This window comes from Ranitomeya imitator, chromosome 1, assembly GCF_032444005.1.
Source record: "Ranitomeya imitator isolate aRanImi1 chromosome 1, aRanImi1.pri, whole genome shotgun sequence".
Lineage (NCBI taxonomy): Eukaryota > Metazoa > Chordata > Amphibia > Anura > Dendrobatidae > Ranitomeya > Ranitomeya imitator.
Window position 1 is genome coordinate 816,706,894 of NC_091282.1, and position 23,060 is coordinate 816,729,953.

The 23,060-nt window shown below is 49.1% G+C and overlaps 1 protein-coding gene across 1 annotated transcript in view; it reads right to left on the reverse strand.

Annotated features, from left to right (window-relative positions):
- Positions 1-23,060, reverse strand: part of LOC138649487 (uncharacterized) — a 90,833-nt gene that overhangs the window by 8,945 nt on the left and 58,828 nt on the right. The window contains exon 5 of the mRNA XM_069739964.1: positions 1,855-1,952. Within this exon, the coding sequence (XP_069596065.1) occupies positions 1,855-1,952 (98 nt within the window). The remainder of the gene's footprint in view (positions 1-1,854; positions 1,953-23,060) is intronic.

Consider the following 23,060-nt stretch of genomic DNA (forward strand, 5'->3'; position numbering starts at 1 on the left):
ACAAAAAAGGGGGAACACTTAGCTTGCGTAGTCTCAGAGAAATAGAGACGTCCTCCATTAACATCAAAGAGGAAGATAGCTGACTGCAATAGTTCCAAGCTGCAACAGGGAACTGGAGATAGAAATGCAACTTCCAGCAGCACGCTGGGAGTTATATACACCCCGGTCCAAGTGTGTCAACTAGAGCCGGGGGAGGTTGCCAGTGGGTCCTAAAGTCAGAAGGACTAGGAAGGAGTCTGCAAAGCAAACCGTAGAGACCTTCTTCAGCTAGATGCAGTGCGACTGTCTGCAGCCTCTGACACACTCGTGACAAGCGGATTTTATTAGTACAATTTTGTGGTGCTTTTTATTCCTTCTTTTGTGAGAACTGACAAATACAGCAATTGTGACATTGTTTTTTTAATTTTTTTATGGTGTTACTTGGAGTGGGATAAACATCATGCTCATTTTATAGTTTGGGCTATTACAGACACAATGATACCAAATGAGTATAGTTTATTTATAGTTCAATCACTTTTTTTTTTTTTACAACAAATCCATCTTTTTCATACATATCATTTTTGTCATGGGGTTACCGCGACAGTGTGGAGCCAGAAGAACGCAGCGTCTGATTGCTTCTTCATTTTAATGGTGTTTAAGCCCTGTTCTGCCAAAAGGAATAATTGGGCATGTTGGAAAACTCTGAACTCTTAGCTACTCCCTTCCCCTTTATAATCTGAGTTGTGATGCACATCCATGTCAGAGCTAGCATTTGCTGCTTGGCTTCAGGAGGAAGAGGTGTTCATATGAGAAGGAGTGTTGGAGGAGTTATCTGTGACTGTTGGGTGGTTTGTAAGTGTGGTAATTCCCTTCTCTATTTTTGTTTATTCCCTATCCTCCACTCCCTGATGCATTCCTCTCTTCTATGCGAGTGAATCTTTTTTTATGCCTGGAGTTTTCTGTTAGCCCTTGTTTGTCTGGTTGGTGTACTGCGGAGCACAGTAGCTCCCCTCTTCCCTGGGTGGGGGAAAAAACTGATGAAGGGCTAACTCTGGAGATAAGGCAAGGGTGGAGGCCCCGTAATCTTCACCTTTAGAAGAATCCCGGGGAATAGGTCGAGCTAGGTCACTCCCTAGTGATAGGGACAGAGAAGGAGCCCCTGGTCCCAGGTCAGCCGACAGCTGTCATGACAATTTTCCTGAAACATTTTAATTTTTTCTCAAGTGTCACCATATTGTAAGAGTTATTCTTTTTAGTTTTCTAAATTCCAAAGTTTCTATTTTTGACCAATGATATCCCATACGTACTCGATGGTAGACTCTAGGCCATTGGAGCAAGTATAGGCCACGCAGGCTGCTCACAGTAGCATGAGCAACATGTGGCTTCGTGTTGTGGTATTGAAAAACGGCTCCTTTCTCTTCTTGGTGTTGCAATATCAATGTTAAGGAGTGCATTTTTGGCGTTTGGCAAAGAAAAAAAACAAAACAGAAAACAAAAACATAGCTTTTCACAGCAAGAATAAGAATATTCAAAACATAGCAAGGGCAGTATGCTGCCACAAAAACCTGATAAATGGACAAAATAAATATGCACTATACCAGCAGAACATGGTTAAACAGTCTCTATTGTCCCTCATGATAGAATCACTACCTTTTCTGTAGAGGTCCACATTCTCATCTATTCTATGCTGATGGGTATGTGGAAAACAAGGCTCAATGTGTCATATACAGTTGAGCTGTAGTAAGGTGGGCACATTTCAAATCCACGTATATAACCTTGAATAGGATCTAATGCCCTTTACGTGAGGCCGGCATTTAGGCTTGCGAAAAAAACAAGAACAAAAAAAAACAAACTAAAAAGTAACCAGTTGCTTACCTGAAAAATCTTTTCTCACATCCTTTAACAAAAATGCTATTGCAACCATGCACGACACAGGTCACTGTACGGCTCCTCTCCACAGGTCCATGTTTTACCTAGACCACAAGATGAAATTTCTTCTAAGTACAGATTTATATCATTTTAGTCACCTTTTTACTTTCAGCGATGTCTTCCCATTTTATCTGGTAGTCAGGTGAATTTTCGTACTTATGTGTGATACCGTATATACTCAAGTATAAGCCAAGATTTTCAGCCCATTTTTTTAGGCTGAAAGTGCCCCTCTCGGCTTATACCAGAGTCACTGTCCCAGTGGGTCGGCAAGGTAGCGGCAGCTGTCACATCAGACTCGCCCCCTCCTGACGCAGTCTCTGCTTCTCAGATGGTCTCTGGCGCCTGCAGCTCTTCCTGTGTTCAGTGGTCACGTTGATACCGCTCATTAAAGTAATGACTATGGACGCGACTCCACTGACATAGGCGTGGAGCGCATATTCATTTCTTTAATGAGCGGTACCATGTGACCACTGAACACAGGAAGAGCTGCAGGCGCCAGAGACCATCTGAGAAGCAGAGACCGTGCCAGGAGGGGGTGAGTATGACGGGTGAGGTTGAGCCATGCAATATTCACCTGTCCCCGTTCCATCGCCGGGCTGGGTCTTCTGCGTCCTCTGGCTGTGACGTCTAGGCAGAGGGTGCGATGACGTGGTTAGTGCGCGCCCTCTGCCTGAACAGTCACTGCAGATAGACGGAAGACACAGCGGCGCGCAGTGGTGGAGCGGGGACAGATGAATATCGCAAATGCCGGGGGTCTGAGCAGGCGGCGAGAAGAGAGTACGTCATATTTTTTTTTTTTTTTTTTTAATCGCAGCAGCAGCATATGGAGCACATTATTCTATGGAGCATCTTATGGGGCCATCATTAACCTTTTATGCAGCTTTGTATGGGGCATATTTTAATATGGAGCATCTTATGGGGCCATCATTAACCTTTGTGCAGCATTATATGGGGCGTATTTTGTATGGAACATCTTATGAGACCCATTTAACCTAATGATATCTCAATTAATTTTACTTTTATTAGTATCTATTTTTATTTTTGAAATTTACCAGTAGCTGCTGCATTTCCCACCCTAGGCTTATACTCGAGTCAATAAGTTTTCCCAGTTTTTTGTGGCAAAATTAGGGATCTCTGCTTATACTCGAGTATATACGGGTAAGTTACCAAATAAGTTGATCTTAACCCCAATACCTGCATATTTACTGAAATTAGACACCTGGCACATTGTCAGAATGATACATGCTAAATTGTATGAAAAGAAATGCACCTATGTAAAATTGTTTTGTAAAAATATGCATAGAAATTGATATTAGCTAAAAGTGTTTCCCAAATAGAAAATTATATACATCAACATGTGCTTTAACCCCTTCGTGACCAAGCCAATTTTGACCTTAACCCCTTTAGTGACTGAGCCAATTTTGACCTTAAAGGGAATCTGTCACCTCATTTTGCCACTATAAACTGCGGCCACCACCATTAGGGGCTTATCTACAGCATTCTGTAATGCTGTAGATAAGCCCCCGATGTAACCTGAAAGAGAAGAAAACAAGTTAGATTATACTCACCCAGGGGCGGTCCGGGTCCGATGGGCGTCGCAGGTCCGGGTCCTCCCATTTTCATGCGATGACATCCTCTTCCTTGCTTCTGTCGCGGCTCCTGCGCAGGCGTAATTTTCTGTCCTGTTGAGGGCAGAGCAAAGTACTGCAGTGCGCAGGTGCCGGGAAAGGTCAGAGAGGCCCAGCGCCTGCGCACTGCAGTTCTTTACGCTCAACAGGGCAAATCAGTACGCTTTCACAGGAACCGCGACAGAAGCAAGGAGGATGAAAACATCGTATGAAGATGGGAGGCCCCGGACACGGACGTTCATCGGACCCGAACCGCCTTGTTTTTCTTATCTTTCTGGTTACATCGGGGATTATCTACAGCATTACAGAATGCTGAAGATAAGTCCCTAATGGCGGTGGCCGCAGTTTATAGTGGAAAATGAGGTGACAGATTCCCTTTAATGACCAGTCCAAATTTTTGAATTCTGACCAGTGTCACATTATGTGGTAATAACTGTTTTTTATATTGTACTTCATGACAGTGGTAAAATTTATTTGATAAGACTTGCATTTATTTGTGAAAATATCAGAAATTTGGTGAAAAATTTGAAAATGTTGCCATTTTCAAACTTTTAATTCTTATGGCCTTAAATCAGAGAGTTACGTCACACAAAATAGTTAATAAATAACATTTCCCACATGTCTACTTTACATCAGTACAATTTTTGATAATACATTTTTTTTTAGGAAGTTATAATGGTTAAAAGTCGACCAGCGATTTCTTATTTTTACAACAAAATTTACAAAACCAATTCTTTTTAGGGACCACGTCACATTTAAAGTGACTTTGGTGGGCTTATATGACAGAAAATACCCAAAAGTGACAACATTCTAAAACTTGACCTCGCCCAAGGTGCGCAAAACCTTCAACAAGTTTATTTACCCTTCCGGTGCTTCACAAGAGCTAAAGCCATGTGGAGAGAAAAAATGAACATTTAACTTTTCACAAAACATTTACTTTAATTCCAAACGTATTATTTTCACAAGGGCAAGGCCGGATTCACACTAAATGCATGAAAAATCGGTCCGAGTATCCCTGCCGAGAGTTGCACGAGTGTAATGCAAGTGTAATGCAAGCACAATCCAATTTTTCACACCTAGCATCCGTTTTACATCTGAAAGCAGTGAGATTGCTATCCGATTTTAACATGAGCTTTTACATAGAGCAATTCTCCATGTTATTTAATCATTTTCAAAAGGAAATGTTCATCAAAACACACACATATCTATCTCTCTCTCTCTCTGTAGCTCTATACACACACACACACACACATAGATAGAATAAAAGCCACCAATTCATGTGTTGCTTACAGTAAACTTACAGAGTGACAGGTTAGAATAGATAGAATACATAGATACCATATATACTCGAGTATAAGCCGAGCTTTTCAGCACTTTTTTGTGTGGTGAAAACACCCCCCTCGGCTTACACTCGAGTGAGGTGTCCAGAAGATGGAGCTGCAGGTCACAAGAGGCAGGAGCCGCCTGCTGCGGCTAAATCCTGTGCCCGCTGCTAAAGGGAAATGAATGTTCACTGCACTGACAGTGAATATTAACCCCTTAAGCCCCGAGGGTGGTTTGCACGTTAATGACCGGGCCAATTTTTACAATTCTGACCACTGTCCCTTTATGAGGTTATAACTCTGGAACGCTTCAACGGATCTTGGCGATTCTGACATTGTTTTCTCGTGAGATATTGTACTTCATGTTAGTGGTAAAATTTATTCGATATAACTTGCGTTTATTTGAGAAAAAAAACGGAAATTTGGCGAAAAGTTTGAAAATTTCGCAATTTTCCAACTTTGAATTTTTATGCCCTTAAATCACAGAGATAGGTCATGCAAAATACTTAATAAGTAACATTTCCCACATGTCTACTCAGCACAATTTTGGAAACAAAATTTTTTTTTGTTAGGGAGTTATAAGGGTTAAAAGTTGACCAGCAATTTCTCATTTTTACAACACCATTTTTTTTTTTAGGGACCACATCTCATTTGAAGTCATTTTGAGGGATCTATATGATAGAAAATACCCAAGTGTGACACCATTCTAAAAACTGCACCCCTCAAGGTGCTCAAAACCACATTCAAGAAGTTTATTAACCCTTCAGGTGTTTTACAGGAATTTTTGGAATGTTTAAATAAAAATGAACATTTAACTTTTTTTCACACAAAATTTATTTCAGCTCCAATTTGTTTTATTTTACCAAGGGTAACAGGAGAAAATGGACCCCCCAAAGTTGTTGTACAATTTGTCCTGAGCACGCTGATACCCCATATGTGGGGTTAAACCACTGTTTGGGCGCATGGCAGAGCTCGGAAGGAAAGGAGCACCATTTGACTTTTCAATGCAAAATTGACTGGAATTGAGATGGGACGCCATGTTGGGTTTGGAGAGCCCCTGATATGCCTAAACATTGAAACCCCCCACAAGTGACACCATTTTGGAAAGTCGAGCTCTTAAGGAACTTATCTAGATGTGTGGTGAGCACTTTGACCCAACAAGTGCTTCAAAGAAGTTTATAATGCAGAGCCGTAAAAATAAAAAAATCATTTTTTCACAAAAATGATCTTTTTGCCCCCAATTTTTTATTTTCCCAAGGGTAAGAGAAGAAATTAGACCACAAAAGTTGTTGTGCAATTTGTCCTGAGTACGCTGATACCCCATATGTGGGGGTAAACCACTGTTTGGGCGCATGGCAGAGCTCGGAAGGGAAGGAGCGCCATTTGACTTTTCAATGCAAAATTGACTGGAATTAAGATGGGACGCCATGTTGCGTTTGGAGAGCCTCTGATGTGCCTAAACATTAAAACCCCCCACAAGTGACACCATTTTGGAAAGTAGACCCCCTAAGGAACTTATCTAGATGTGTTTTGAGAGCTTTGAACCACCAAGTGTTTCACTACAGTTTAACGCAGAGCCGTGAAAATAAAAATTATTTTTTTTTTTCCACAAAAATGATTTTTTAGTCCCCAGTTTTGTATTTTCACAAGGGTAACAGGATAAATTGCACCCCAAAAGTTGTTGTCCAATTTGTCCTGAGTACGCCGATACCCCATATGTGGGGGGGACCACTGTTTGGGCGCATGGCAGAGCTCGGAAGGGAAGGAGCGCCATTTGGAAAGCAGACTTAGATGGATTGGTCTGCAGGCGTCAAATTGCATTTGCAGAGCCCCTGATGTACCCAAACTAGTGTTGAGCATTCCGATACCGCAAGTATCGGGTATCGGCCGATATTTGCGGTATCGGAATTCCGATACTTCCCGCGTATCGGATACCGGAATCGGAAGTTCCCAGAATTCAAACTGAACGCAGCAGCCAATGAGGAATGATTGGAAGTGTGGGCACATCCTGTTTAGCATGGTGGGCATGTAAGTACTGGCAAGGCTGTGATTGGCTGCTGAAATGATGTCACTCTGCACTATAAAAAACGCTGCCGCCATTTTGCGCTCACTCTGCTGTGATTTCAGTTAGGGACAGGACGCTGTGTTCTAACTGAGGGCCAGTTGAGATAGCTAATTGCTTTATTTTGCTTTTCCAAGGCTAATTTAGCAAAACGCTGTGTGTTCTTCACTGTTCACCTTGCTCTTGCCTTGCAGCGCTGTTTTAACAGCGTTCTGCAAGGTCTCTGTGTGTGTGTGCAGCTCACTCTGTAGTCTGTGTGCAGCCATATACCCGGTTGTATTCAGCTCAGGGGGGGGTTCACACTGCCTCACACAGTTGTCCTTTTTTGCTCATAGTGCAGCCTGCTGCACATTTTTTCTCAAATTTCCTATTAGTGTTTTTCCACCCGTCTCCAGCTAAATAGTGGAAAAACACTAAATAGGATAACCTAGAGGAGGTTTTTTGGGCCTTGCAGCGCCGTTTACGGCTGTCTGCACGGTCTCCGTGTGATTTAAACTAGCTCTGTAGCCCGATCTGCAAAAAAAAAAAAAAAAGTAAAGTTCACCAAACACAACTTAACACTTGTGTAGGCCACATTTGAAAAATAATAAAGTTTAGTCCACACTTTACAACATTAGTGTTTCTTACACCTGTTAGGAGGAGCATTTCAGGAATAAGCACACTAAGGCCTTAGTACTTTTCTGCTTATCTTTATCTGTCAACCAAGATGAAGAGGGCAGGGAGTAAGGCACGTGGGCGTGGGCGCGGAGCAGGGAGAGGAGCAGGGAGAGGACGTGGTGATTCTGTGCCTGCTGCGGGCGCCGGTGACTCGTCGTCACTCAGTTTCAGCAGGGAACAGTCCTTCATGCGCAGCTTTGTCGGAGAGCGCCGTGCACCGCTGCTGCGTGAAGACCAAATTGAAGCCGTTGTCGGGTGGATGGCAGCTAACGCCTCGGCATCGACTTCAGTTAGTGCCACATCCTCTCAGGCACAGACCACTGGAGAGCAGCCATCTGTCTCTTCACCACCTGCCAAATTGGCCAGGCAGTCAGAGAGCCCAGGACAGGAGCCGTCTCTACTTCTGTTCTCTGAATCTCTTGGCTTGGAAACAGGGGGCCAGCCAAGCAGCATTGGAGAAATGGAAGAAGAGGCAGTGTGCAGTGATGCCCAACAGCTTTGTCTCTCTGACTCTGAAGAGGCGGGTGGGCCAGTGCCTCCGGTGACCACAGCACAGTACGCATCTGATGATGAAACTCAGGTGCCGCTTTCTGGTGCGTACTGTGCTGCCGAGACTACCCAGGAGAAGCAGTTGGTGGCAGAGGGTAGTGGAGATGATGAGGTCGTTGACCCATCGTGGCGTGAGGAACAGGAAGGTGGTGGGAGCAGCTCTGAGGAAGAGATTCCCCTTACGGGCCAAAGAGGGAGAGGGAGGGGGAAGACTGCGGAGCCTGTAGCCTCCACTTTGGCACCCGTTAGGAGCCTGTCAAAAAGGGCGCTCCCAAGACTTGCAGTGCCTGGTCCTTTTTTGACACAGTTGCAGATGACATTTGTTTTGTCAAATGCAAGCTGTGTCATCAGAAAGTCAAAAGAGGGAAAAGTGTCAGCAACCTCAATACCACAAATATGTGGAAACATGTGCGGACCAGGCACGCGGTGGAGTTACAGAAACAGACTGAAGATGTAGGCCAACCAACAGCGGCAGCTACCACCTCTTCAGCTCGTGTTGCCTCTTCCTCCAGCTCACGCACAGCTGGTTTGGCTTCCTCCCAGGATCGCCATGGAAGAACCTCTGGCACTGTTGTCCAGAGACCTTGTGTAATTCCACCCACAGCACCACCTTCCCAGTCATCCTCACACTCCCAGTCTACTCTACAGCCATCGGTAGTACAGGCATGGGAGAAAAGGCGGGCATTCTCGGCCAACCACCGCCGAGCACAGGCTCTGAATGCAGGCATTGCCAAACTGTTGTCCCTGGAAATGCTCTCGTTCAGGCTGGTGGAGACTGACAGCTTCCATGACTTGATGGCATTGGCAGTCCCACAGTACAAGGTGCCCAGCCGCTTTTACTTCAGCAGGCAAGCTGTCCCTGCCCTGCACAGGCATGTTGAGGGAAACATAAAACATGCGCTACTGAACGCCGTCAGTAGCAAGGTCCACCTCACCACCGATGCGTGGACCAGTCACCATGGACAGGGGCGATACGTTTCCCTCACTGCCCATTGGGTTAATGTTGTTGAGCCAGGTACAGATCGTGCGAGTGGCGCAGGACGTGTCCTGCCCACTCCAAGGATTGCAGGAATCCAGTCTGTACGCATTGACTCCTCCTCTTACACAAGTTCCTCAGAATCAACTCTGCAGGAGCCGTCACAGTCCACCTCCACATGGACCCGTGAACGTTTACCTATGACCGACATGAGCACAGCCGTGGCCAAACGTCAGCAGGCCATCTTGAAACTAGTTTCATTGGGGAATCGAAGCCACACAGCGCAGGAGCTCTGGAATGCCATCAAGCAGGAGAGCGATGTGTGGTTACTGCCAGCGAATCTCCAGCCAGGCATGGTAGTGTGTGACAATGGCCGAAATCTGGTGGCAGCTTTGGCCCTTGGCAACCTCACTCACATCCCATGTCTGGCACATGTGCTCAATTTGGTTGTGCAGAGTTTTCTGAGGGACTATCCGGATCTTGATGCCCTGCTGCACAAGGTCCGCCTAGAGTGTGCTCACTTGCGGCGTTCCAGCTTGGCCAGATACCGCATTGCTGCTCTGCAGCGCCGATTCCGCCTTCCGGAACACCGCATCATATGTGACCTACCTACCCGGTGGAATTCCACGTTACATATGTTGGAGCGGTTGTGTGAGCAGCAGCAAGCAGTTATGGAGTACCAGCTGCATCAGGCGCAAAGAAGTCGCAGTCAGCGCCGATCAGACTTCACAACCACAGAGTGGGCCACTATGAAGGACGTCTGCCAGGTTTTGCGTCCTTTTGATTATTCCACGCGGATGGCAAGTGCAGATGATGCACTAGTCAGCATGACTGTCCCCCTTATCTGCCTGCTTCAGCAAACTTTGCAAGGGTTAAGGGATGATGTTGTGGAAGAGGTGGAGGATGAGGAGTCACCTTTTCCATCAGCTTCTGGAGAGTCAGCGCCACGTGGTTCCTCACAAAGGGGTACGCAGGGGCCAATTTGTGAGGAGGATGAGGAGGAGTCAATGGAGGAGGAAGAGCTCCGTCCAGAGGAGGGAGCGACACAATTGTCCAGTGGTCAGTGTGTACAGCGAGGGTGGGGTGATGACGAGCGGGCAGAGATCACGTCTCAAGCAGGGGACAGCGTTTCTGGGCCAGTTGGCACTCTGCAGCACATGGTGGATTTCATGCTGCAGTGCCTGAGAAACGACCGCCGCATCGACCACATTCTCAACATGCCTGATTATTGGGTGTTCACCCTCCTCGATCCTCGCTACCGGGACAACGTCCAAAACCTCATCCCAGCGTTGACCCGGGAGCGTAAATTGCGGGAGTACCACGACACTGGTGAATTCCATCATCTTCTCCTGTCCAACTGAGAGGAGTGCTGCTAGTGCTTTACAAAGCAGCTCAGTGCGTCGAGGCAGTGGGGGAGGCTCTGCCCAAAGAGGGAGCAGAAGCAGTGCCTCTGCCCAAGGCAAGCCCAGTATGGCACAACTCTGGCACACTTTTGTGTGCCCGCCCCAAATGTCTACACCATCACCGGCGGCTCCAGTCAGCAGGAGGCAACGGTTCCGTCAGATGGTGACAGACTACATGGCTTGCCCTCTTACTGTACTCCCAGACGGCTCTTCCCCGTTCAAGTTTTGGGTCTCTAAGCTGGATACATGGCCAGAGCTAAGCCAGTATGCATTGGAGGTGCTGGCTTGCCCTGCGGCTAGTTTCTTATCGGAACGTGTCTTTAGTGCCGCAGGTGGTGTACTAACAGACCGTCGCATGCGACTGTCCTCCGATAACGTTGACCGGCTTACTTTCCTGAAAATGAACCAGGCCTGGATCTCGCAGGAATTTGCCACTCCTCTGCCTGATTAAGTAACTGGGTGTCATCCAGGTCTCCTGCTGTGTTCATCTTTCTACCACCTGAACTGCTATTCCTGGGCTCCAACACCGCCAGTTGCGGCTCAGAAGTGCAGGCTGCACAGTAAAAACATACGACCCAGTGTTATTGGGTTTCAGTAACGTCAGCTGATCCCCAGCTGTGTAGCCGGCAATGTGTCCTGCGACCACCACGCTGGCACAACAACCTAAATGTAAGGGAACCTGTCCCCCCCCCCCCCCCGTCGTTTGTTACTGAAAGAGCCATCTTGTGCAGCAGTAATGCTGCACAAGGAAAAGGTAGCTCTTTTGGTTTAGCTCCTTGCACACGCAGAACTTAACACTTATAAAATGTGTTCACTGATACCGTTATACCGTCCCGGAGCTGGGACTTTCCTTCGTAATGTGACGCAGCACAGCCGTCATTCCTACCCCCTTGGTGCCATGCGCTGCCTCCTCAGCGTTGTTTTAAGCTGTCACGGAGCCTGCGCTGTTCTGTTATCCCTTGGGCATGCCCTATTTGCGCTGCCTGTCTTCTGACATAATTTGGTGTCAGGCTGGCTGCGCCTGTGCGGCCGCGCTGCCCGAGATCCCGCCTCGCAGTGTCTTCTGATTGAGTCACACTGCGGGCCTGGGATCCATGGGCATGCGCAGTGCATATCTTCCCCTAGGGCTCTCGCTCATCTCCCTCCGCCTTCTTTACACTGTGCGCCGTCAGCTGATCCCTAATAGCATGCCACGGCCGTGACACCGCACAGTCTGAAGAAGAGGGAAGGAGGGGAGTGAGAGTCGAGTATATGCACTGTGCATGCCCATGGATCCAAGGCCCGCAGTGGGATTACGTTAGACGACACTGCGAGGTGGGATCTGGAGCAGCGTGGACGCACAGGCACTGACAGCCTGACACCAAATTATGTCAGAAGACAGGCAGCGCTATTTGGGCATGGCCAAGGGCTAACAGAACAGCGCAGGCTCCGTGACAGCTTAAAACAACGCTGAGGAGGCAGCGCACGGCACCAAGGGGATAGGAATGACAGCTGTGCTGTGTCCCATTACGAAGGAAATTCGCACCTCCGGGACGGTTGAACGGTATATGGGGACACATTTTTAGTGTTTACTTCAGTGTTTGCAAGGAGCATAATTAAAAGAGCAACCTTTTCCTTTTGCATCCTTAGTGCTGCACAAGATGGCTCTTACAGCTACAAACGTCTTGGGGGGGGGGGGGTTAAAGGTTCCCTTTCAACTTGCTCCAATCAGGCTTCGGCCTACACTCTGTTCCTCTGCTCCTCCTGCTGACCCTGGGCTCTAACACCACCAGTTGGTGCCTGGAAGTGCTGTGTGCACAGTTAACAGTCGCTCCTCTGTTATTGGGGTTCAGTAACGTCAGCTGATCCCCAGCTGTGTGTGCGGCAATACCTCCAATCTGCTCCTCCTGCTGTCCCTGGGCTCTAACACCGCCAGTTGGTGCCTGGAAGTGCTGTGTGCACAGTTAACAGTCGCTCCTCTGTTATTGGGGTTCAGTAACGTCAGCTGATCCCCAGCTGTGTGTGCGGCAATACCTCCAATCTGCTCCTCCTGCTGTCCCTGGGCTCTAACACCGCCAGTTGGTGCCTGGAAGTGCTGTCTGCACAGTCAACAGTCGCTCCTCTGTTATTGGGGTTCAGTAACGTCAGCTGATCCCCAGCTGTGTATCCGGCAACGTGTCATGCGACCGCCACGCTGGCACAACTAAAATGTAAGGGGACCTGTCCCCCCCCCCCCCCTAGGCGTTTGTTACTGAAAGAGCCACCATGTGCAGCACTAATACTGCACAAGGGAAAGGTCGCTCTTGAAATTATGCTCCTTGCAAACGCTGAACTACACACTCATGTAATGTGTCCCCTCACACCGTCCAACCGTCCCGGAGGTGGGACTTTCCTTTGTAATGTGACGCAGCACAGCCGTCATTGCTACCCCCTTGCCACCGTGCGCTGGCTCCTTAGCGTTGTTTGATTCCGTCATGGACCCTGCGCTGTTATGTTATCCCTTGGCCATGCACAGTTTGCGCTGCCCGTCCTCTGACATCATTTGTTGTCGTCCTGGCTGCGCCTGTGCGTCCACGCTGCCCGAAATCCCACCTCGCAGTGTCGTCTAATGTGATCCCACAGTGGGCCTGGTATCCATGGCCATGCGCAGTGCATATACTAGCCTCTCACTCCCCTTCTTCACGCTTCTTCAGACTAGGCGGCGTCAGCTGATCCCTAATAGCATGCCACGGCCGTGACGCCGCACAGTCTGAAGAAGCAGGAAGGAGGTGAGTGAGAGGCGATGATATGCACTGCGCATGCCCATGGATCCCTGGCCCGCAGTGGGACTACATTAGATGACACTGCAAGGTTGGAAATCGGGCAGCTTGGACGCACAGGCACTGCCAGCCTGACACCTACATGATGTCAGAAGACGGGCACCGCTAACTGTGCATGGCCAAGGGATAACATTACAGCACGGGCTCCGTGACAGAACCAAACAACGTTGAGGAGGTGGCGCACGGCACCAAGGGGGTTGGAATTACGGCTTTGCTGTGTCACATTACAAAGGAAAGTCCCACTTCCGGGACGGTTTGTCGGTGTGAGGGGACACATTATATGAGTGTGTACTTCAGCGTTTGCAAGGAGCATAATTTTAGGAGCCACCATTTTCCATGTGCAGTATTACTGCTGTACAAGATGGCTCTTTCAGCAACAAATTCCTGGGGGGGGGGTTAAAGGTTCCCTTTCAACTTGCTCCACTGCAGTCTTCGGCCTACACTCTGCTCCTCTTTGATTCCCTGGGTTTCAACACTGTCAGTTGCCACCTGGAAGTGTTGTCTACACAGAAAAAACACTAGGTGATGTGTCAGTGGGGTTCAGCACCGCCAGCTGTTCACCTGCTGTGTAGTCGGCAACGTGTCCAGCACAAGCCACGCTGGCAGAACAGAACAAAAGCTGCCACCAGTGCAGGCTTCGGCCTACACTCTGCTCCTCTCCTCCTCCTGCTGACCCTGGGCTTAAACACCGCTAGTTTTTGCCCGGAAGTGCTAGCTGCACAGAGAAAAACACCAGCCAATGTGTTAGTGGGGCTCAGCAACGCCAGCTGTTTCCCTGCTGTGTAGCCGGCAACGTGACCTGCAAACGCCACGCAGGCACATGAACTGAAATTAAAGGGAACCTGGCCCCACCCCCCCAGGTGTTTCTATGTATAACAGCCACCTAGTACAGCAGTACTGCTGCATTTGTACAAGGTGGCTGATTTTTTCTCCTTGCCCACGTAGAATTAAACACGTAAAATATGTGTCTCATTACAGACCATTACAATGTCCCTGAGGTGTGACTTTCCTTTTTAAAGACACGCACCACCCCCCTTGGTAGCGCTGCCCGCCTTCTGACATCATTGGTTGGCTGCCTGTGCCTGTGCGTCCGCCCTGCCCGACACAACCCCCCTCGTTTCATATATTTTGGCTGCGAGGGTGTGATTGATGGGCATGTGCAGTGCATATGTTCGCCTGTCTTAACTCATCTCCTTCCGCCTTCTTCAGACTGTGCGGCCTCCTGGCCGTGGTAGGCGATAAGGGATCAGCTGAGGCCGCCCAGTCTGAAGCAGGTGTAAGGACATGTGTGAGCGGCAAACATATTTACTGCACAAGGACATGAATCCCAGCCACGCAGTGTGATTTTTTGAAAACACACTGCGGGCCTGGGATTCATATCCATTGCTAACCGCAACGGCCAACATGAAATGAGGTGAGAAGACAGGCAGCGCTCACAGCGCATGGCCAAGGGATCACAATAGCGCAGACTCCTGTACAGCTAATAACAACGCTCAGGAATCTGCGCACAGCACCTAGGTGTAAATTTTGACACCTGTGCTGCGTCTCCTTAAAAAGACAAGTCACGCCTCCACTACTGTTTGACAGTATAATGGGCTAAATAGTGTACGTGTTTTATTCAGCGTGTGCAAGGAGCAAACTAAATAGAGCAACCTTTTACTTGTGCAGCATTAATGCTGCACAAGGTGTGGCTCTTGTACCTTGCAACACCTGAGGGGGGGTTAAAGGTTACCTTTGAAATTGGTTCAACTAGGCTTCGGCCTACACTCTGCTCCTCTCCTCCTCCTGCTGACCCTGGGCTCCAACACCGCCAGTTTTTGCCCGGACATGCGAGCTGCACAGAGAAAAACACCAGTCAATGTGTCAGTGGGGTTCAGCAACGCCAGCTGTTCCCCTGCTGTGTAGCTGGCAACGTGTCCTGCAAACGCCACGCAGGCACATGAACTGAAATTAAAGGAAGCCTGCCCCCCACCCCCAGGTGTTTCTATGTATAACAGCCACCTTGTACAGCAGTACTGCTGCATTTGTACAAGGTGGCTGACTTTTTCTCCTTGCCCACGTGGAACTCAACACGTACAAAATGTGTCTCATTAGAGACCATTACAATGTCCCGGAGGTGTGACTTTCCTTTTTAATGACACGCAGCACCCCCATTGTTAGCGCTGCCCGTCTTCAGACATCATTGGTTGGCTGGCTGTGCCTGTGCGTCCGCCCTGCCCGACACAACGCCCCTCGTTGTCTCATATTTTGACTGCGAGGGTGTGATTGATGGGCACGAGCAGTGCATATGTTCGCCTGTCTTCACTCCCCTCCTTCCGCCTTCTTCAGACTGTGCGGCCTCATGGCCGTGGCAGGCAATAAGGGATCAGCTGAGGCCGCCCAGTCTGAAGCAGGTGTAAGGACATGTGTGAGCGGCGAACATATTTACTGCACAAGGCCACGAATCCCAGCACCGCAGTGTGACTTTATGGAAAGGCACTGTGGGTCTGGGATTTATGGCCATCGTTAACCGCACCGCCCAACATGAAATGAGGTCATAAGACGGCCTGCACTAACAGGGTATTGCCAAGGGATAACACAAGAGCGCACTCTCCTGTACTGCAAACAACAACGGTAAGGAGTCTGCGCCCAGCACCTAGGTGTAAATTTTGACACCTGTGCTGCGACTTCTTCAAAAGAAAAGTCACGCCTCCACTACTGTTTGACAGTATAATGGGCTAAATAGTGTAGGTGTTTTATTCAGCGTGTGCAAGGAGCAAAATGAAGAGAGCAACCTTTGACTTGTGCAGCATTAATGCTGTTCAAGGTGTTGCTCTTGTACCTTGCAACACCTGAGGGGGGGGTTAAAGGTAACCTTTGAAATTGGTTCAAGTAGGCTTCGGCCTACACTTTGCTCCTCTCCTCCTCCTGCTGACCCTGGGCTCTAACACCGCTAGTTTTTGCCCTGAAGTGCTAGCTGCACAGAGAAAAACACCAGCCAATGTGTTAGTGGGGTTCAGCACCGCCAGCTGTTCCCCTGCTGTGTAGCTGGCATCGTGTCCAGCACAAGCCACGCTGGCACAACCGACCAAAAGCTGCCACCAGTGGAGGCTTCGGCCTACACTCTGCTCATCTCCTCCTCCTGCTGACCCTGGGCTCTAACACCGCTAGTTTTTGCCCGGAATTGCTAGCTGCACAGAGAAAAACACCAGCCAATGTGTTAGTGGGGTTCAGCACCGCCAGCTGTTCCCCTGCTGTGTAGCTTGCAACGTGACCTGCAAACGCCACGCAGGCACATGAACTGAAATTGAAGGGAGCTTGCCCCCCACCCCCAGGTGTTTCTATGTATAATAGCCACCTTGTACAGCAGTACTGCTGCATTTGTACAAGGTGGCTGACTTTTTCTCCTTGCCCACGTGGAACTCAACACGTACAAAATGTGTCTCATTGAGACCATTCAACTGTCCCTGAGGTGTGACTTTCCTTTCTAATGATACGCAGCACCACCCTTGGTAGCGCTGCCCGTCTTCTGACATCATTGGTTGGCTGCCTGCGCCTGTGCGTCCGCCCTGCCCAACACAACGCCCCTCGTTGTCTCATATTTTGGCTGCGAGGGTGTTATTGATGGGCATGTGCAGTGCATATGTTCGCCTGTCTTAACTCATCTCCTTCCGCCTTCTTCAGACTGTGCAGCCTCATGGCCGCGGCATGCGATAAGGGATCAGATGAGGCCACCCAGTCTGAAGCAGGTGTAAGGACATGTGTGAGCGGCAAACATATTAACTGCACAAGGGCACGAATCCCAGCCACGCAGTGTGATTTTTTCCAAACACACTGTGGGTCTGGGATTCATGTTCACCGCTAACCGCATCGGCCAACATGAAATGAGGTCAGAAGACTGGAAGCGCTCACAGCGCATGGCCAAGGGATAACAAGAGTGCAGACTCCTGTACAGCAAATAACAACGCTCAGGAAACTGCGCCCATGCACCAAGGTGTTATTTTCGACACCTGGGCTGCTTTTCTTTAAAAAGACAAGTCACGCCTCCACTACTGTTTTACAGTAGAATGGGCTAAATAGTGTACGTGTTTTATTCAGCGTGTGCAAGGAGCAAAATTAATAGAGCAACCTTTTACTTGTGCAGCATTAATGCTGCACGAGGTGTGGCTCTTGTACCTTGCAACACCTGAGGGGGGTTAAAGGTTACCTTTGAAATTGGTTCAACTAGGCTTCGGCCTACACTCTGCTCCTCTCCTCCTCCTGCTGACCCTGGGCTCTAACACCGCCAGTTTTTGCCCGGACGTGCTAGCTGCACAGAGAAAAACACCAGCCAATGTGTTAGTGGGGTTCAGCACCGCCAGCTGTTCCCCTGCTGTGTAGCCGGCAACGTGACCTGCAAACGCCACGCAGGCACATGAACTGAAATTAAAGGGACCCTGCCACCCACCCCAAGGTGTTTCTATGTATAACAGCCACCTTGTACAGCAGTACTGCTGCATTTGTACAAGGTGGCTGACATTGTCTACTTGCCCACGTTTAATTAAACACGTAAAAAATGTGTCTCATTACAGACCATTACAATGTCCCTGAGGTGTGACTTTCCTTTTTAATGACACGCAGCACCCCCCTTGTTAGCGCTGCCCGTCTTCTGACATCTTTGGTTGGCTGGCTGCGGCTGTGCGTCCGCCCTGCCTGAAACCACGCTCCTCGTTGTCTTACTTATTTTGACTGCGAGGGTGTGATTGATGAGCACGAGCAGTGGATATCTTCGCCTGTCTTTACTCATCTCCTTCCGCCTTCTTCAGACTGTGCGGCCTCATGGCCGCGGCATGCGAGAAGGGATCAGATGAGGCCGCCCAGTCTGATGCAGGTGTAAGGACATGAGGGACAGACGACAAAATTTACTGTGCAAGGTCACGAATCCCAGCTCTGCAGTGTGACTTTATTAAAAGACACTGCGGGTCTGGGTTTCATGGCCATCGCTAACCGCACCGGCCAACATGAAATGAGGTGAGAAGACAGGCATCGCTCACAGCGCATGGCCAAGGGATAACAAGAGCGCAGACTCCTGTACAGCAAATAACGCTCAGGAATCTGCGCCCAGCACCTAGGTGTAAATTTTGACACCTGTGCTGCATCTCCTTAAAAAGACAAGTCACGCCTCCACAACTGTTTGACAGTATAATGGGCTAAATAGTGTACGTGTTTTAGTCAGCGTGTACAAGGAGCAAACTAAATAGAGCAACCTTTTACTTGTGCAGCATTAATGCTGCACAAGGTGTGGCTCTTGTACCTTGCAACACCTGAGGGGGGGTTAAAGGTTACCTTTGAAATTGGTTCAACTAGGCTTCGGCCTACACTCTGCTCCTCTCCTCCTCCTGCTGACCCTGGGCTCTAACACCGCCAGTTTTTGCCCGGACGTGCTAGCTGCACAGAGAAAAACACCAGCCAATGTGTTAGTGGGGTTCAGCACCGCCAGCTGTTCCCCAGCTGTGTAGCCGGCAACGTGACCTGCAAACGCCACGCAGGCACAACAGAACAAAAGCTGCCACCAGTGCAGGCTTCGGCCTACACTCTGCTCCTCTCCTCTCCTCCTCCTGCTGACCCTGGGCTCATAACACCGCCAGTTTTAGCCTGGAAGTGCTAGCTGCACAGAGAAAAACACCAGCCAATGTGTTAGTGGGGTTCAGCACCGCCAGCTATTCCCCAGCTGTGTAGCCGGCAACGTGACCTGCAAACGCCATGCAGGCACATGAACTGAAATTGAAGGGAGCATGCCCCCCACCCCCAGGTGTTTCTATGTACAGGTCCTTCTCAAAAAATTAGCATATAGTGTTAAATTTCATTATTTACCATAATGTAATGATTACAATTAAACTTTCATATATTATAGATTCATTATCCACCAACTGAAATTTGTCAGGTCTTTTATTGTTTTAATACTGATGATTTTGGCATACAACTCCTGATAACCCAAAAAACCTGTCTCAATAAATTAGCATATTTCACCCATCCAATCAAATAAAAGTGTTTTTTAATAACAAACAAAAAAACCATCAAATAATAATGTTCAGTTATGCACTCAATACTTGGTCGGGAATCCTTTGGCAGAAATGACTGCTTGAATGCGGCGTGGCATGGAGGCAATCAGCCTGTGACACTGCTGAGATGTTATGGAGGCCCAGGATGCTTCAATAGCGGCCTTAAGCTCATCCAGAGTGTTGGGTCTTGCGTCTCTCAACTTTCTCTTCACAATATCCCACAGATTCTCTATGGGGTTCAGGTCAGGAGAGTTGGCAGGCCAATTGAGCACAGTAATACCATGGTCAGTAAACCATTTACCAGTGGTTTTGGCACTGTGAGCAGGTGCCAGGTCAGCATGAAGTGCTCCAAAATCTCCTGATAGCTAGCTGCATTGACCCTGCCCTTGATGAAACACAGTGGACCAACACCAGCAGCTGACATGGCACCCCACACCATCACTGACTGTGGGTACTTGACACTGGACTTCAGGCATTTTGGCATTTCCTTCTCCCCAGTCTTCCTCCAGACTCTGGCACCTTGATTTCCGAATGACATGCAAAATTTGCTTTCATCAGAAAAAAGTACTTGGGACCACTTAGCAACAGTCCAGTGCTGCTTCTCTGTAGCCCAGGTCAGGCGCCTCTGCCGCTGTTTATGGTTCAAAAGTGGCTTTACCTGGGGAATGCGGCACCTGTAGCCCATTTCCTGCACACGCCTGTGCACGGTGGCTCTGGATGTTTCCATACCAGACTCAGTCCACTGCTTCCTCAGGTTCCCCAAGGTCTGGAATCGGTCCTTCTCCACAATCTTCCTCAGGGTCCGGTCTCCTCTTCTCGTTGTACAGCGTTTTCTGCCACATTGTTTCCTTCCAACAGACTTACCATTGAGGTGCCTTGATACAGCACTCTGGGAAGAGCCTATTTGTTGAGAAATTTCTTTCTGGGTCTTACCCTCTTGCTTGAGGGTGTCAATGATGGCCTTCTTGACATCTGTCAGGTCGCTAGTCTTACCCATGATGGGGGTTTTGAGTAATGAACCAGGCAGGAAGTTTATAAAAGCCTCAGGTATCTTTTGCATGTGTTTAGAGTTAATTAGTTGATTCAGAAGATTAGGGTAATAGGTCGTTTAGAGAACCTTTTCTTGATATGCTAATTTATTGAGACAGGTTTTTTGGGTTATCAGGAGTTGTATGCCAAAATCATCAGTATTAAAACAATAAAAGATCTGACAAATTTCAGTTGGTGGATAATGAATCTATAATATATGAAAGTTTAATTGTAATCATTACATTATGGTAAATAATGAAATTTAACACTATATGCTAATTTTTTGAGAAGGACCTGTATAACAGCCACCTTGTTCAGCAGTACTGCTGCATTTGTACAAGGTGGCTGACTTTTTCTCCTTGCCCACGTGGAACTCAACACGTACAAAATGTGTCTCATTGAGACCATTCCACTGTCCCTGAGGTGTGACTTTCCTTTCTAATGATACGCAGCACCCCCCTTGGTAGCGCTTCCCGTCTTTTGACATCATGGTTAGCTGGCTGCGCCTGTGCATCCGCCCTGCGTGAAACAACGCCCCTCGTTGTCCTATTTATTTTGTCAGCGAGGGTGTGGTTTATGGGCACGAGCAGTGCATATGTTCGCATGTCGTCACTCATCTCATTCCGCCTTCTTCAGACTGTGCGGCCTCATGGCCGCGGCATGCGAAAGGGGATCAGCAGAGGCCGCCCAGTCTGAAGCAGGTGTAAGGACGTGTGTGAGCGTCGAAAATATTTACTGCTCAAGGCCACGAATCCCAGCACTGCAGTGTGACTTTATGAAAAGGCACTGTGGGTCTGGGATTTATGGCCATCGTTAACCGCAGCGGCCAACATGAAATGAGGTCATAAGACGGGCAGCGCTAACAGGGCATTGCCAAGGGATAACAAGAGCGCAGACTCCTGTACAGCAAAAAACAACGCTCAGGAAGCTGCGCCAAGCACAAAGGCGTTATTTAGGACACCTATGCTGCGTCTCCTTAAAAATACAAGTCACGCCTCAACTAGAGTTTGACTGTAGAATGGGCTAAATTGTGTACGTGTTGCATTCAGCGTGTGCAAGTAGAAAAATTAATAGAGCAACCTTTTACTTGTGCAGCATTAATGCTGCACAAGGTGTGGCTCTTGTACTTTGTAACACCTGAGGGGGGGTTAAAGGTTACCTTTGAAATTGGTTCAACTAGGCTTCGGCCTACACTCTGCTCCTCTCCTCCTCCTGCTGACCCTTGGCTGTAACAACGCTAGTTTTTGCCCGGAAGTGCTAGCTGCACAGAGAAAAACACCAGCCAATGTGTTAGTGGGGTTCAGCACCGCCTGCTGTTCCCCCACTGTGTAGCCGGCAAAGTGTCCTGCAAACGCAACGCAGACACAAAGCTGACTCCAGTGCAGGCTTCGGCCTACACTCTGCTCCCCCTGCTTACCCTTTGCTCCAACACCGCTAGTTGGGGCTGTAGGAAGACAATCTTTGATGGGCAACGCATCCGGGTTCCAGCACCGCCAGCTGGTTCTCGGCAGTGTTTTTGTCACAGGTACTCCCTCGTGCTAAACCTGGTTTCAGCACTGTCAGCTGTTTCCGGGTTGTGTCAAGCTCTCTGAGACGCCTATGCTTGCCCCGTCGTGGTACGGTCGGGTTAGCCAACTCCAGGGTGCCTCCAGTTTAGGAGCTTCCTATGTGGGCTGCGTGAACTGGTAGTCAAGGCTGGTTCTGTAGTGCCAGTAGGCCCAGCTCCCCCTGTAGGACTGTTGGGGTTCGGTAACTGCGGCTGCCTCGCGGCCTAGCTGTTCTCTCCTCTCCTGTGGGCCTTGGGGTCCACCACCTGGTTCCAGCACCGTCAGCTGGTTCCGGGCCGAGCCTTTGGCTTAGGTGCCTCCTACTGGGTATCCGAGTTCCGCCAACGTCAGGCGGTCCTTGGTAGTGCTTTTAAGCGTGGGCACCTACAGCTTAGTAACCGGGTTCCAGCACCGTCAGCTGGTCCTCGGTCGTGCCATTGGCTCTTGCACACTAGGGCAACGCATCTGGGTTCCAGCACCGCCAGCTGGTTCTCGGCAGTGTGTTTATCACAGGTACTCCCTCGTGCCAAACCTGGTTTCAGCACCGTCAGCTGTTTCCGGGTTGTGTCAAGCTCACTGAGACGCCTATGCTTGCCCCGTCGTGGTGCGGTCGGGTTAGCCAACTCCAGGGTGCCTCCAATTTAGGAGCTTCCTATGTGGGCTGCGTGAACTGGTAGTCAAGGCTGGTTCTGTAGTGCCAGTAGGCCCAGCTCCCCCTGTAGGACTGTTAGGGTTCGGTAACTGCGGCTGCCTCGCGGCCTAGCTGTTCTCTCCTCTCCTGTGGGCCTTCGGGTCCACCACCTGGTTCCAGCACCGTCAGCTGGTTCTCGGCAGTGTCTTTTGCTCTTGTACATTCTGCTCCCCATCCTGGTTCCAGTACCGTCAGCTGGTTCCGGGCAGAGCCTTTGGCTTAGGTGCCTCCTTCTGGGTATCTGAGTTCCGCCAACGTCAGGCGGTCCTTGGTAGTGCTTTCAGGCACGGGTACCTCCTGCTTAGTAACCGGGTTCCAGTAACGTCAGCTGGTCCTCGGTAGTTCCATTGGCTCTTGGACCTTTGGCTACCCATCCGGGTTCCAGTACCGTCAGCTGGTTCTCGGCAGTGTCTTTTGCTCTTGTACCTTCTGCTCCCCATCCTGGTTCCAGTACCGTCAGCTGGTTCCGG